The 16,039-nt window shown below is 51.8% G+C and overlaps 1 protein-coding gene across 4 annotated transcripts in view; it reads right to left on the minus strand.

Annotated features, from left to right (window-relative positions):
• Positions 1–7,074: 7,074 nt before the first annotated feature.
• Positions 7,075–16,039, minus strand: part of AGRN (agrin) — a 263,261-nt gene continuing 254,296 nt past the window's right edge. For all 4 annotated transcript variants that reach the window (XM_089773045.1, XM_089773046.1, XM_075906396.2 and 1 more), the window contains 3 exons: positions 14,600–14,824; positions 13,576–13,679; positions 7,075–10,346 (listed from right to left, as the gene is read on the minus strand). In XM_089773045.1, coding sequence (XP_089629171.1) covers positions 10,189–10,346; positions 13,576–13,679; positions 14,600–14,824 — 487 coding nt within the window. In that variant the 3' untranslated portion in view covers positions 7,075–10,188. The remainder of the gene's footprint in view (positions 10,347–13,575; positions 13,680–14,599; positions 14,825–16,039) is intronic.

A 16,039-nucleotide genomic window follows, 5' to 3' on the forward strand; every position in this document is an offset into this window, starting at 1 on the left:
CCTTCTGCTCATGGGCTGGTGTTGATCAGGGGGTCCAGCCACATCCCCAAGTCACTCAAAAAATTTAACCCTTTCCAGGATAACAAAAATCCACACAAATGGAAGGTTTTTCTGCCCCTCTTGGGCAACTCTTCTGGCCACCTCTGGGCAATCTGTAAGCCTTCCCTGCTTTGTTACGGAGTGCTAACCCCCACCTGCTCTTCCTGGAGGGCCTTTTGCTCTCTGCCACTCATTGGCGCTCCCTGCCCTTTAAACACCATTTAATGTCCCTACTAGGGAATAATCAGCTAATCGACTAGTCACTGGAATTCCCATCGACTAGTTGAGAAGAGGGGGAAACTGCAGAGCCGCAGCGGGTTTAGCTGCAGGCCCCAGGAGCTAACTCCACTGCAGCTCTGGCGGCACTTAATACATTTCAAAAAGCACAAGCACAGAGGGCAGGGCCTGGGCGCGAGCCGGGAATCAGCCGAATCCTGGCTTGTGCCTGGTCCCCCGCTGCGCCTCTGCCTCTCCAACCTCCCCCGCCCCCAGAAATGGTGCTGATGGGAACCGGCTTTTAAACCGGCTCCCCCCAGCACCGGCTCCTGCTCCCCTCTGCTTGCTGCCTCTCTCTGATAGAGGCAGCAAGGGGGGGGGGGTGAGGAAGTGACTAGTCGAGTCACTAGTCAACTATTCGATAAGCTCGATAATGATGCTTCTCGGATAGTCGACTAGTCGCTTACATCCCTACTCCTGGCCATAGCACAGTTGCTCCTTGTGCTCCCTTAGTGGAACATGACCACCCAGGACTTTCTCCATGGACATGGGATTTCAGAATGGTTCCCTTCCCGAGGACGTCCTGATAGCCCCGAACTCAGGGCCCTTCACAGGACCCTAAGCTGCTTCCTGTCGTTTTTCCTCCTAACTTCGCTCAGCCCTTCTGTAATGGGTTTGTGATTCACCGTTGCAGCGCCTCCTGCTGGTCATTCCGGGAATTAGCTCTGTGCTCAGAAGGGTGCCCCCTTGCTGGCCGGTGCCTCGCCCAATGCTGCTCCATGCTCTCACCATGCTTTGTTCTGGACCCGCATCGCTCCCCAGATCATGGCATCCTCTTTAGGACACTGCCCTCCGGCAGTGCCCCCCACACGGGCTTCTCACCCCCTTTCCATGGGTGAGAAACCACACTCCACAGTGCAGCTAGCAGCAGTAGAAGGGACTCAGGTCCTCTCACTACTCTGGGTCCTGGCCCAGAGACCCTCTGGCAGCAGCCTTGTCCTGCCCTCCTCTCTCCCCTTTAACTGCCTCGTGCTCCCTGGCCACTTCCCCTATGACCCCTGCACTGCCCTGGCACTTGTGTCAAGACCACAGCCCAACAGGTGTCAGCTGGAGCCTCCCCCCCCCCAGCTCCCCTGAGCCTGTCCAGCACTGCTGTCGCTAAGGTGCTTCCCTGGGGACTGGCCCTGCATCTTCTCTGGTCAGGCCCCAACTACCCACTGCTCTGCTTAGCAGCTCTTTATAAACAGGGCTGCCCTAGCAAGCCGCTTTCTTATTGGCTCCCTCTAAGCCCTTCCCTGAGTGGCCAGGGCTCTGCGCAGGCTCCCTCCAGCCTGCTTTATCCCCTTCTGGCCAGAGTGGGACAGCCGCCCCACTACACCTTCCTACACTCCTGCAGTCCCAGAATCCCCTTCATCTGCCCCATGTAAGGACACAGACTAGTGGGTCACGGTTGGGGCTGGGGCTAAGACTGGCCCCTGCCCAGGTTTTCCCTGGGCATGTCCCTGTTTTGAAGGAGCTGTCCTGGGATGTCTGTCAGGGTGCTCAGTTCACACTGCCAGCTGGCCAGTTTGATGGACTCGGGAACATCTCCTATGTGCCAGCTTTGGTACCATAAAGGTGGCCCCTTCAGACAGGTTCCTCTCTCCTTAAAGGGCCAGCCACCCTGTGGCAAGCAGCATTTTGGACCACCACCGACGGAGGCAACCTTGACAGCATGGAAACACGGGGCGAACCAACTGCCTGGCATGCAAAATAAATGTTATTCGTGCATCTGAGGAGAGACCAAGACTGGATTAGTGAAGAGAAACCAAGGAGACTGGGAACAGCCAATGTAAAGGGCTGTGGCGAGGGGAGAAAAGGTTATTGGTGGCACTAAATGAGAGAAAAAAATTCGGAGGCAGAGCTGCAGGTTAAGGGAGGTGAAGGGGTTTTGAAGTGTTTGGCCTCTACATGCAGAATGGGTCGGATAGCAGGTGATTCTCAGAGGACAGGAGCATTTGGAAGATGTAACCGGACTCCTGGAGGGAATTTGGATGAGTCAGGCTGAAGGCTTTGGCTCAGAGTGGAATGATGGCCAAGAGAGGGGTTTGCCGGTACGTCTACACAGCAGGGCTTAGCTCAAAATAAGCTACTCAAATTGAGCTATGTCAATTATGTAGTGTATTTCGAAATTGGGAGCATCTACGCAGCATTTTTTTCTAAATAGTGCACTCTTCCTCCGACTTCCCATACTCCTCATACAATGAGGGTTCCAGGAGTCGGAGTAAGAAGTCCTCCAGCTTTACAGTATTTCAACATTATTAACAAATAACTGCCTGCTGTGTAGACACAGACTAAATTATTTCAGAATAATGCTGGTTATGTCAAAATAATGTTGCTGTGTACACGTACCCTATCTGTATATGGCTTAAGCTGCAGTCTGCTGTTGTCTCCTATCCTTAGCAGGACAGAGCAGGATCAAGGCAAATAACATAGAGTAAAAGCTCTGTTATCCGGCACTCACTTAACCAGAAAACTCAATGAACTGGCATTTCTGGTATTTCCCAATACAAACCTTCAGTCTAGTAAGTGGGACTAGTACACAACCCAGCATCAGGGGTGGTGCGTGGAGTGGGGGGCAGAGAGTGCAGGGAGGGAGCAACCTGGCCACACCCCGCTCCACTTGTGGCTCGCAGTTGTGACAGGGAGGGCTTGCGAGAAGGGGTGGAACCACCCCCGCACTCACCAGAGTCAGGGAGTGGAGTGAGGCGGCTGGAAGCCGGTGGAGCAGAGTGGGCTGGGGAAAGGTTGCTGCCCCCTGCTGCAGGTGCCAGGCTCCCTGCTAGTCCCAGGGGCCATGTTGCTGGTGGGAGAGGGCTTGGGGAAAGGGTGGAGTGGGGGGTAAGATGGGGCAGGAAGAGGCAGGGCCTGGGGTGAGGTGGCGGGTAGAGCAGGGCTGGTGGAAGAGGCCCCGCACCATCCTAAGAATGTCTTTCCCGTGAGCTGGGGTGGAGTCATGTGAGGGGCTGGTCACATGGCTGATGCCCACCTTGTGTCCCTCCCCAGTAGATGCCTATGTCCAGCAGGTTATGCAGTGGCACAGTCTGCACCCTACGGCTGTGTCTACACTGCACCCCTTTTCCGGAAAAGGGATGCAGATAAGACAAGTCGGAATTGCAAATGAAGCAGGGATTTAAATCTCCCCCGCTTCATTTGCATAAACATGGCTGCCGCTTTTTTCTGGCTCGGGGCTTTGCCGGAGAAAAGCGCCAGTCTAGACGGGATCTTTCGGAAAATAAAGCCTTTTCCGAAAGGTCCCTTATTCCTCTTAAAATCAGGAATAAGGGACCTTTTGGAAAAGGCTTTATTTTCCGAAAGATCCCGTCTAGACTGGCGCTTTTCTCCGGCAAAGCCCCGAGCCAGAAAAAAGCGGCAGCCATGTTCATGCAAATGAAGCGGGGGATATTTAAATCCCCCGCTTCATTTGCAATTCCGACTTGTCTCATCTGCATCCCTACAATGATCCTTGATAATGATGATCCCGAGACCCCAAGTGCCTTCTGAATCATCAAAGAAAGACTAAATCATGTTCAGCACAGTTTTAGGACTAAGTATAGTTTTTGTGATCTGCCCATAGTGTTATGTAGTGTCCTAAGATAACTTAGGTACGCACAGTAAAGTTGTCATTAGACTAAGTGTTTCAAGAAACCAGTCACTCTGTAGTGCAGTTCTACTGCTGGATCAGTGAGTGTGTGTGTCCTATTTTATACTTTGTATTGTATTCTACTTCTTTGAAAACCGGTATTCCATTGGTAAAGTGAAACTCTCAGTTAACCAGAACATTCATTTAACCAGCACCCCCATACTCTCAACATGCCAGATAACAGAGCTGTTACTGTATTACTGTAGCCCCATTGTTGAAAGCTTTTAACAACATGTTGGACAAACAGTTTCCTGCTTCAGGGCGAGGGGGGCTAATACATGTGATCTCTTGAGGTGCCTTCCAGCCCTCCACTGCAATGCTGCATCCTCAATCACTGTGATCAATTAACTGGTAGTTATGTAAACATATGATACAGGCAGAGAAAGGGAGCCGGCAGGTGAGTGGTATTTTAGCTCAATACCACCCACAAACCTCAACTAACATGACATTTCTACTCATGTGATCAGCAGTGAAATAGGTTAACAAGGCTGGCATTTAATTGAAAGGGTACCATCCAACCTCAGCGTTAGCACAGCCATGATATGAATGGGCCACGTCACACTTCTCCTAGCTGTTGTTTCAGCTTATGTTTGCAGACTCCAAGATAAGCTTAGTCCCACGCTTGCAGTTAAAGACTCACAATTTCTTGCTTTGAAAATTCTCTATTCCATGCATTGCCTTGATTAGCAGGCAGGTCTGGTTCTAGGCAGAGGTGCTGAGAAGATTGGAATTTAATACTGAATTCTAAGTGTCTGTACATTTTTTCTTAAAAGGCTTTTTCTATCCTCCAAAATCCAGCCTCGGAATCCAGCCCCAGCTTGCACTTTTTAAATTGCCAGATTTACTGTTCCAAGGCTTTGCCTTTGGGTAGAAAGATGATCGCGAGGATGCTCGTAACCATGGGGCCATGTCAAGTGAATACATACCCATCACACGGGAGGATAGACAGATATAAAAAGCAAACTAACAGGATAATGAAGGGGTAAAGGCAGAAATTTTAGTTGTTAAAATTCCCGGGTTTGTAATCCGTTTGCACCACAACCTTATGGTTTTAATTAATTTCTCTCCATTTTTTTTTAAAGAAACACACCGAGATTAAAACTCACCATTCATAAAATGCATCTGCCCAGCAGAGCTGAGACTGGGCTGAGTCTTCCAGGGGCTACCACAATGTAACTATTACAACACAGGTTTCTGGGGGTGGACGTGTTAGCCAGTTTCAGACAAAACGAGGAGGCCTGTGGCACCATAAAGACTACATCAGCTTTCAAGGGGGGGAGCCCACTTCAGCAGATGTTTTTTTGTTAACACGCAAGCGGTGGGCCTGATGCAAAGCCTGTGAAAGTCAAAGAAGTGACTCTCATTAGTACTTGTAAGCAGGGCCGCTGATGGGGGCGGAGGGTGGGAAGAGGCAGCTGCCCCTAAGTTGGAGCCCTGGGCCCTTGGGCTGCCAGACCCCACAGCAGTGGTGCTGAAGAGCTGGGGGGAAGGGCACTAGCCCCAGCCCTGCCTCCTTCTGCTCAAGACTCTGCCCCTTCTAGGGGGCAGGAAGCCAGCTCCTCCCATGACCCAGCAAAGTCTGACTGTAAGTGCAGTAGCACATACAGCCCGTCCTAGACCAGGGCTCCATTATGCCAGGGGCTGTACAAACATAGAACAGGGAGTCCCTGCCTCAGAAAGCTTGCAAGAGAACACTGCCCATGGCCTCCGTACAGCTCAGGCTAATCCCGCTTGATAGTTACAGGTCTCTAAACTGTGCATTTCACTGAGCACTCACCTGTTCAGTAGACTCTAATGCAAAGATTGGCAAGCTGTACCTGAAGGCTGCATGCAGCTCACCGGGACTCTGTGTGTAGAACACAAGACATTTTGTGCACTGTTGGCCACATGCAAGATTTTGCTGGTTTTTGTTCCTATACTTGTTTTTCCCTACGGCTGTGTCTAGACTGACCAGTTTTTCCGGAAAATCAGCAGCTTTTCCGGAAAAACTTGCCAGCTTCTACACTGGCCGCTTGACTTTCCACAAAAGCACTGACTTCCTCCTGTAATAAATCAGTGCTTTTTGCGAAAATACTATGCTGCTCCCATTCGGGCAAAAGTCTTTTTCCAAAAGACTTTTGCACAAAAGGGCCAGTGTAGACAGCAGAGATTTCTTTTCCACAAAAAAGCCCCAATCGCGAAAATGGCGATCGGGGCTTTTTTTGCGGAAAAGCGTGTCTAGACTGGCCACGGACGCTTTTACGCAAAAAGTGCTTTTGCGGAAAAGCGTCCTGCCAATCTAGACGCTCTTTTCCGAAAAATCATGCCAGTCTAGACGTAGCCTACTGGTTTACTGAAGTGACACACAACGAAAAACATGTGAAGTGAGGCACGTGTGCTTATTGCCCACAACATTGATTGGGAGAGCCATGTGCTCCCTCTGTATCCAGTGAAAGCGTTGCTAAATTTCAGTCGGCACGCCCGGCAAATTCTAGGTACGCAAGCACAGTGAGCAAAACTACCCTGTCCCAGGAGACTGTCTTGGTTACGACAATCTTGCAGCCCACTGAGATGGAGGGCCACTCACATGGTCCACTCACTGGCCTAGGTTACCCCTCACTGCTCCAATGGCTAACAAAGTCTACTGAATAGGTAAACACTGGGTATGTCTATGCCACAGTGGTAGTGCTTCAGTGTAGACACAACAGGGGTTTCCCGTTGTTGTAGTTAATCCATCTCCTGGAGAGGTGGCAGCATGGCCCACAAAAGAATTCTTCATCAACTGTACCTACTTCTCTCGAGGTGTGGGTTTTCACTGCTGAGACATAGCTATGCCAGTGTATGTTCTCAGTGTCAAACAGCTCATAGTTTTGGGCTAGAGAAGAGGCACCAGAGACAGCATGCTTTTTGAGAATGATGCTTTTTGGGAATGGTGGGCAAAATTAACTGGAGATGCTGCTCTGCTGTGTGTTGTGAATGGTACATAAAACATAGGGGCCCGGTCTCAACAGCTTGCAAAATGACTGTCCCAGACATTGTCCCAGACAATGACTTGAGATTTATACTCGTTAGATCCTCAGGTGGTGAAGATCCTCAGGTGGTTAAGTCAATGTAGATGGAAGGCAAACGCACGTGCCACAAAGAGACAAAGCCAGAGCCCCTTGTAAACATATTTAATAGTTTTCAAACTTTATTTCATGGTGATTGACAAAAGACACAAGTTAGTAATGGTTATATCATGCTGCTCCTCTACTGTGCATTGCCCTTCAGAATTCATACAGCAGTTCACAATGGTCATTAATTTATCCTAAAAATGAAGCCACATGGACAGACACATTGTAAAAAATAGCCAATCAAAAAAAAAATCAAAACCGAATGTCGTTTTGTACATCGGCATTATAAATGCTATTCAAAATAAAGCCGAAGTTAAGTGCATGGCCCCTAGGGAGCGCTGCTGAATCAGATGGCGAGTCAAGAGGCTTGACAACAAGGACACAATGTTTTGTTTTAAGGCATTTCCAAGCCCCAGCAAAAGCAGACAGCATTTGGTTTTGCAGTGACCTTGGCTTTGTTTTAGTGGCATTCCGGGAAGTTAGCAGCTAACCCTGTGCACATCCCTCTCCCTCGGGTTGGAATCTTCAGCCCTTAACTGTAACTCAGGCGCCTGCACAGTCCAGCTAGAAGCTAGGTGTTCAAAATACAGGAGAGTTTTGCATTTCCGCCTTACCTCCCCTCCCCCGCCCTCGTTAGCCTCTAGCAACCGACACAATGTGGTTGAAGTCCAGTAGTCAGTTTGCTTTACAACACAATCACATTACTCTCTGACAGAAACCACGATAGATTTACAGTCGCCACTTAAAATGTGGTATTGCCACACACAAGAAAATACTGGAATCTCCATTGTAGCTCACAGAAGGTCATGATCTCCACTGAGTCATTAACCACTATGGGTTTTTATAGGGAAAGCAGCAATGTAGGCGTAGATTTCCACCAGGAAAAATACATCCGTGTCTTGCCTGCTGGCACATGAAACCATGGCTGATCAGGTGGGATGCGGTTTTTTGTTTAAGTGGGATCAGGTCAATAAAGCTAGGCAGGGAAAAGAAGGAACATCAGGCAAGGAAAATCAAACCAGCCCTCAATTGTTTCCTGCTCCAAAAGGAAGAGAATCCCAAATCCAAGTCTGGGCATCTTTTATGACATGGGACATTTTCTAGTCCAGGTGTACATGGTGTGCTGAGGTCTGACTTTAGAAAGAAACTGCACCCATCCTTGCTGTGAAAGGAGGGAGGGGTTAAAAGGTATGTCCGTCTCCTTCACCTCCCGTCTTCAGATCTCACTCCAAGAAAAACAGCTGGTTTTCCTGGCTCAGACTTCAGCCCAGAGAAATGTTATTTTCTGCGGGGAGGGAGAACCAGCAGGTAGGCCAGAAAACTGCCAAATGGTGGCACCTCATCTCACTTTATAAGAGGCAGGATCATGCAAATTAATGCCCCCTACTCCCTAAAGTGGGCTTATCCCACTGTAAAGCAAAATCCACCTTGCCCGGGGGGGGGGGAGAGGGAGGGGAAGATGTGTTGCCCTAGTTCCCACCAGTGAGTCCTTCCCACAATGAAACTGAACATAGCAAGTCTAAGGTAATCAGAAAGCAAGTGTGAATAATAGGGACGCTTTTGGAGGAGGTTGGGGTGGGGGATAGTTGTGTATATAAGACAAAGCCCCTGCTATCTGGATGGCCCAGATAATATCAGGACAGCCGGTCACCCTAAGCAGGTCAGTCCTCTTCAGCATCTTGGTCCTTTTTTCTTAAGCCCGGGGGCTTTTTTCCCTTACGACAGAATCGGCATTTGCATACAAACGTATACATGTAAGTAGACACACATACGCACACTGGGTTTGGAGCTGGCATTACAGTATTTGCATCGGACAAATTTTTACAAGGAATGATTTGCATTGTGGAAAACAAAAATAACTTTAAAAGAAAAAATCTGCTGCACCGTCTGTGGCCGATATAGTCTGGGCCTTATCTTGTTCCCCACTGAAGTTACGGTTTGTGTCATGGTTGTGTCTAGGGGCATTGGCCAGGTTCCCCGGTTATGCTGGCTGTTGTACAAATATGAAGTCAGTGGCCAAACACCCATTAGCTTTCAAGGCGTGTAAGCAGAAATCCTTAGGACAACTGGTCCGAAAGCATCATGCCTGTAAATAGAGGACATGGATGCTTCAAATGGATGACAGAGGAAAAGGGCCTCCTACTGTGCCTTTAAATCTTGTCAACTGACTGGGAGCGGGCGAGCTTCGTGGGCTTGAGCGCCCGGCATCCAGCATACTTTGCAACGTTCCCACTGGCACAAGAAAGGGCAGGTTTTGGTAAACAGCAAAGACTCTTGGAAAGCACAGCAAGGCCAAGGGGGCGGTTGGGACATGTCTGGATAAAAATAAAGCCTGGAAATACGTTTCCCAGCTGCTTCTGCGCGCATCCAGGCGGGCGTGTGATTAACGCACAAAGACGCTGCCACCCCTCTGCAGCCAAATTGATTTAAAAAACAAAACAAAAAACCAACTTCAGTCCAGTGAGGAGTCAAGGAGGCCCAGAGCGATGCCTCCCAACCTGCTACGAGCCAACCTTGGTCTTATCTTCCAGCAAGTGGCGTTCACAAAGAAAACACTGGAGATCCTCGCACGCTGATGTCACTCGCAGAGAGGGAAGAACGGGGCGGATACGAAGTCTGGACAAGACTTGGTAGATCTTGGCCCAAACACAGCGGGATGTCCCCCTCCCCTGAATGGCGGCTCCTCTGCTCAGCCGGGACTGAAGGAAGCGGCGGGTGGACAAGGCCTGAGATTGCCAAACGCCAATTCCCCACAGGCCACAGATCTTGCCAGCGCCATGATCCTTGGTGTTTTCCTCCCCCTCGTGAGAGTGAACAAGACCCAACCAAAAAACTAAAAATAAAACTGGGGTAGAGGGGGGAGCGGCTTCAAGTATGAATGACATTTACAATGAAGGAGGCTAGGCGGGGTTTGTTTCTCAGTCACTTCCTGGAGATGTGGTTCAGGGCGCGTTCCGTGTTCCTGCAGCTCAGAGTTTGACTGACGTGGAGACACTGCAACCAACCAACCAACCAAAAACCAACAAAAAAAGGTGTCTCCTCCCCCTTTCTCCCTCGTCCCCCCCCCCAAAAAATATAAAAAGCAATAAGTTTACAAAAATAGAAAATAATTACAGCAATAGGCAGGAGGGGGAGGGGGAAGGAAGCTCCCCCAGGGGTTTATTTGGCTGAGCAGTGTAATATCGTCGGGTTGTTTAAAGCGTCCTCCACCAGATGCAGTTCTTGGCGGTCGACTATCACGTCCCTTATGCAGCCAATGAAGCCGGTGCTGTAGGCCTTGGGCAGCTTGTGAGCTACGCTGAGCTTCTCTATTCCCCCTGCAAGAGACGGCACGGAAAGATCAGGTGGGGGCACTGGCTGCAGAGGAAAACGACTTTTCCCACCCTGGCGCTTGTGTAGTGCTGCCTGTGGTGCCCCATGGCCGAGGATTCCTTCCTGACCCCTCAGCTAGGAGCAGTCGGTGCCAGGAAGCTTCAGAGTGAAGCCGTGAAATGGAAAAGGTAATTACCCGAACTGGGTGAAATGTTTCACCTGAAAGTTTTCCTGGCTATTTGTTTGCACGTAAACGTCAAATCCTGGTGAAAAAAATGTCCCAGAGGGGATTTTTTTAAACAGAAATTGACATTTCAAATCAGCATTTAGACCTTTTATTGGTTTCTTTGTACTGACGTGAAAATGCAGTGAAATTACTTTTAGTGGAAACAAAACTGATCTTGTGTTTCATGTTGCACTGCTGACTCAAACCAAAACCTTTCAAACATTCAGCGGGAAAACACGTTTTTTCCCCTTTAAACCAGATTTTCTCGAGGGAAAAGATTTTGATTTTTTTGAACCAGCTCTGCTAATGATCCTTCTCTTAACTGCCATGGTGACAGACTACAGAGGCAATACAACCATGGCATCATGAAAGGCTGCACTGTCCATTAGGAAACTTGCCTAGAACTTTGGCATGGGAAACTGGTTAGATCCAAAAAGGGAGCCACTTCTCCCCAATAGCGGATATGTCTGCCAAGGCCGGAGAGACGGTGTCACACTGGTTCTTCGTTACAGATCATCAAAACACACTTCTTGTCCATTCTGATCTATGTGCAGACCTCCCTCAGTAGCTGAGTATCTCACGGCCCTTAAGGTATTGATCCCCAACCTCTGTGGGCCAGGCCAGGGCTGTTATCATTTGACAGATGGGGAACCCAGGCACAGAGGGGCTAAGTGACTTGCCCAAACACTTGGGGTGGGGGGTAGAAAACTGCATACAGGTCTCCCCAGTCTGATGCTAGCACGTTAACATCCTTCATGTGTTCGTTTGCACTGCAAAACAGCTCACTGCTGCCTCTTGAGAGCCCTTGTGCTGACTGTAAGTAGGGCCCTCCCAAATTCACAGCCAGGCAAAATGTGTCATGGATCATGAAATGTGGTGTCCTCCCGTGAAATCTGGCCTTTTGTGGGCTTTTACCTTGTACTACACAGCAGTATTTCCCAAAGTGGAAACCACTTTGAGAAACCTAGAGAAAATGCGCTATGAGGGAAGACTGAAAGAACTGAGCTTGTTTAGTTTGGAAAGGAGAAGACTGAGAGGGGACATCAAAGTGGTTTTCAAGTGTCTAAAAGGGTGTCACAAGGAGGAGGGAGAAAAACTGTTCTTGGCCTCTGAGGATAGAACGAGAAGCAATGGGCTTAAACTGCAGCAAGGGAGGTTTAAGGTTGGACATTAGAAAAAACTTCCTAACTGTGTCAGGGTGGTTAAACACTGGAATAAATTGCCTAGGGAAGTTGTGGAATTTCCATCACTGGAGATATTTAAGAGCAGGTTGGATAGACATCTGTCAGGGATTGCCTAGAGACAGTGCTGGGTCCTGCGGAGAGGGCAGGGGCAGGAATTGCCCAAAGCGGGCTGTGGCAGCTGGCGCCCCAAGCGGAATGCACGATCGGCGCCCCCGCCTGTATGGCCATCAATGGAGTGACGTCATCATCGGGTGCCTCGTGACATCATCATCGGGCTCCGTTGAAGGCGGCGCCCTAGGCGATGGCCGAGTCGGCCTACAATCATGGGCCACCCCTGGGCAGGGGACTGGACTTGATGACCTCTCGAGGTCCCTTCCTGTTCTAGTGTTCTAGGATTCTATTAACTGGCCATGCCGGTTTGTTTATTTACCGGTGCTGCGGCCACAGAGCCTGGTGGCCTCTATTTGCTCCATTTAGCCATTTTCAGCCAAGGCGAGCCACGGGAAGCCATGTAGGCCAGGCTGCCACTTCCCACGGCTCCCCTTGGCTGTGAACTGCGAAACAGAGCCAATCGGAGCCATGAGGCTCGGTGGACACAGCGCTGGTAAATAAACCAGTTCAGCCAGTTAATAGGTTTCTCAAAGTGGTTTTGCAGCCCACTCTGAGAAGCACGGCCATGCAGATTCCAGTGTTTCTCAAATCAGAGGTCCTGACCCAAAAGGGAGCTGCTGTTGGCCCCTGGCAGAGTTTAACCATTAACAGGAACAGGGACACATCAGCTTATTGGTTAACCGATTAAACTCTTCCATCCCTACCCAGACCATCACTATTTTTATACCACACTCTGGCTATGTCTACACTGTTGCGATCTTGCGCCAGAAGCATGCAAATGAGGCTAAGCGTGGAATATCGCCGAGCCTCATTTGCATATCTAATGAGCTGCTATTTTTGCGGAAGAGGCTCTTGCGCCAGAAGGAGCTGGCTACACTGCCCCTTCTTGCGCAAGGAAAAACCCTCTAGCGCAATGCTTTTACGCTGTTTATTTTCAGGAAGAACGGCTTTGCGCAAGAGGGTTTTTCTTGCTCAAGAAGGAGCCGTGTAGACAGCTCCTTCTGGCGCAAGAACCTCTTCCGCAAAAATGGCAGCTCAGATATGCAAATGAGGCTCGGCGATATTCCACACAGCCTCATTTGCATACTTCTGGCACAAGATCGCTCCAGTGTAGACAGCCGCTATGTTCACAGTGCTGTATGGACCGCGGTGAAGGAATCCTTGTGACAGGGCCGGAGGTAGGCGACCAGGCACAATTCCCATTTTACAGACAGAGAACTGAGTTGGAAGGGTGAAAGAACACTGCTTCCCGCAGCTCCCATTGGGATCCACGGCCAATGGGAATTGCATGCCCTTGTCCCTGCAGGGAAATACAATGGGGGCAGCTCAGCAGGGGCTAACACTGGCCAACCGGATCCAGCCTGCGGGTCGGGTACTGACCACCGCTGCTCTCGGCTAACCCCCAGTGCCACCTGGACAATTTCTGGGCCCGTTCAGACCAGCTGCCAAAGGAGGCTAATGCTGACCCATTTGTGTCCAGTTCTTTGAGATTTGCAGCCATGCCGGAGGCACAAAGTGCCACCTGCTCCAGCGCTGTGGCCCATCCCCTGCATTTCCACCTGGGCTGATCTTTTCAAAGCCAACGAGGGGACTTAGGACTCCGTTCTAATTGGGATTCATGGGAACAGTGTATCTGAGCCTCCTTGGGGCTTGAAACTTTCTGCTCTGGGGTACCGAAGGGAATCGTGTTCTCCCTTCTCCTGTTCAACTTACCCAGCCAAAGGGCTCCATCGGTGTCTAGCTGGGTTGCTCCAAGAGGGGAAGAACCAGTTATGGGAGCTTCGTTGCCAACCTGCAAGGAGCCTTCTCTGTGTACTCTACGCCCAGGAAAGAGAGGAACACTCAGTAAAGGGGCCAGGACCAGTGCTCCACCTTACCCTCAGCTGCAACTGGCTCTACTGCCATGCCTCAGCCCCTCTCTCTCTGCGCTCTCTGCACCACTGCATGCCTGGAGTGCTTCTGCCAGGACTGGCGGCACAATCTGCACCAGCACCCCTGCACTATCCCCTGGGAGAGGTCGGTACGACACGTAAGGCGAGCTCTCCACCAGCATTTCCTCGCTTTTCATCCGTGTGGAATACATGTTGTTAACATGCACCAAGGCACGTGCGGACGTGCACCACCAGCAGACACACAGGCTGCCAGCGGTGGGCGCTCTGCTAATCAGCTGGGGGACATTTGAATCTCTCCTGGGTGGCTGCCCAAGTGCTCAGCTCACGGGGGACGCTGCTCTCCTCCAACCTGCCTTTTGGGGGGGGGGGAGGGGGAGTCCTGCTGCAAGCTCTGTCCCACGCAAAGCTATTCCTGCCTGCCAATGCTCCCTCCAGACTCATCAGCACAAACCACTGGCATTCCAGCCATGCAAGCAGCTCCCCACCAATATAAATAAAAACCCCAGGAGGCCCAACACGGACTGAATTCCAAGCCCCCAGCTGGCTAAAATAAAAGGCCCAGCGCGGGAGCACTTCCTCCTGCCTGCCCCTTTGACATTTCCTAGAATCTAGGGCAGGCAAGTCAAGGCACGCCTCCCTCCAACGCTGCATTGGCCGCATACTGCTCCTCTATTCTTATCTGTCGGGCTCAGTGACCCCGGGAGACCACGGAGCCCAGCTCCAGGGCCATGACTCAAGTGCCCTAGATGTGACCCAGGCCCGCTCCAGCCCAGCTGCTCGCACTGTCTGCAACCCCGCTAGCCCTCATGCCCCTTCGCTGCCCCCCTCCCCGCCGACCTCCTCACCTGTACGCTTTGATCTGGATCCACTGGTTCGTGTTGACGGGCACCGTGGATCGCAGGACCACTGGCTTGGAGCCCAGGTCGTAGGTCATCTGCATGTGACCGTCCACGATGGCCAGGGCGATGTAATCCGACCGCTCCAGCCCCTTCCCGCTCCACAGGACCAGCCCCTGGGTGGCTTCCGTCTTGAGGCTCAGTTCAAAGTGGTTCTCCTGCAAGGCCTTCTCACTGCACCGTGGGGCCGGGTGGGGGAGGGAACACAGGCCAGAGTCAGGAAGGGGGCTATGGAAGCAAGGGGCAGGCCACCCGCCTCGGGCAGAGAGACAGGTGGCCAGCCCACCCGGAGCAGCCTGCTCCTCTGCATCCCGGCAGGTCATTGTCCAGGCTGTGAACCCCGGGATAGTCCCTGGAACAGGGCCTGGGGAGCGTGTGTGTGCATGGGAGGGGGGCGGGAAGGGGGCTGGGCAGGCCCTGATTCTGCTCTGGAACACGTCCAGTGGGATCAGCTGGATACCAGCGCCGTGAGGAGCCCGCTGGGCTGATGCCCTTTTGCTCTCCACCAAGTGCCCTGGGACTGAGCAGCGGGGCCAGGGAAGCGTCACTGTGCAGCCTGCTGGGGCCCCGCACACCTCTGTCCCCCCCGCCTCAAAGGCCCCAGGCTCATCCTCGGTCCAGCCCGCCTGACTCCCAGGACGCCAACAGGGAGCAGCCCCCGGCCGGCCCTGCAAGGCATGATGGAGTGGCCATTAGCTCTGCTGTCACGGAGCTTTCTCGAGCAGCCACAATAGGATCCAGCTCCTCCGTAGCCCCCAGTGCGACTTGGACTCACCCCCGCCCCTGTGCCCTCCTCCCACCTGTGTCTCCAGGGAAAAGAGGCATGATGGGAGCCGAGGGGGAGGGGTCAGAGAGGTATCCTCCTCCAAAACAGGTGCATTACTGGGGCCAGGCTATCCCCCACCTGAATCTACATCTCCACGCGGTCCCTTCCCCCGCCACGCTCTACAGCACCGAGCGACTAGCCACGCGGCCACTCCGGAGTCGCTCAATGCTGGGATTCGCCGGAGGCCGCCACTGCCGCGGGTGCACACAGAACAGAGCCGCAGGGAGAGCGTTTTATTCCCAAGGGACACTGCAGCCAAAGAGCCATCCGGCAGCTCGGGGCGAAGCTGGAATCCCCAGCCGGGGAACTAGCCTCCCCGCTAAGCTGTGGGATTTGCTGTGGAGCGCCGGCTCGGTGGGCGGGCTACTGCTGAAAGGCGGATCCAGAGAGGGTAAGCCACTTGCTCCGGGCCCCAGAGCTGTACCCCCTCCCCGGAGTCCTGGCACTGTGTGGTAGGAGCTCCCCCTCCTCGCCCAGCCTCCTTTTGTTTTAGGATCTCGCAGGCTGCGAACCATCGTCCCTCATCAATAAAAAGCCAAACGTTCAGACCCGCGCGCCAGAGA

The sequence above is a fragment of the Pelodiscus sinensis genome, chromosome 24 (genome assembly GCF_052426305.1).
Source record: "Pelodiscus sinensis isolate ZL-2025 chromosome 24, ASM5242630v1, whole genome shotgun sequence".
NCBI classification, from domain to species: Eukaryota; Metazoa; Chordata; order Testudines; family Trionychidae; genus Pelodiscus; species Pelodiscus sinensis.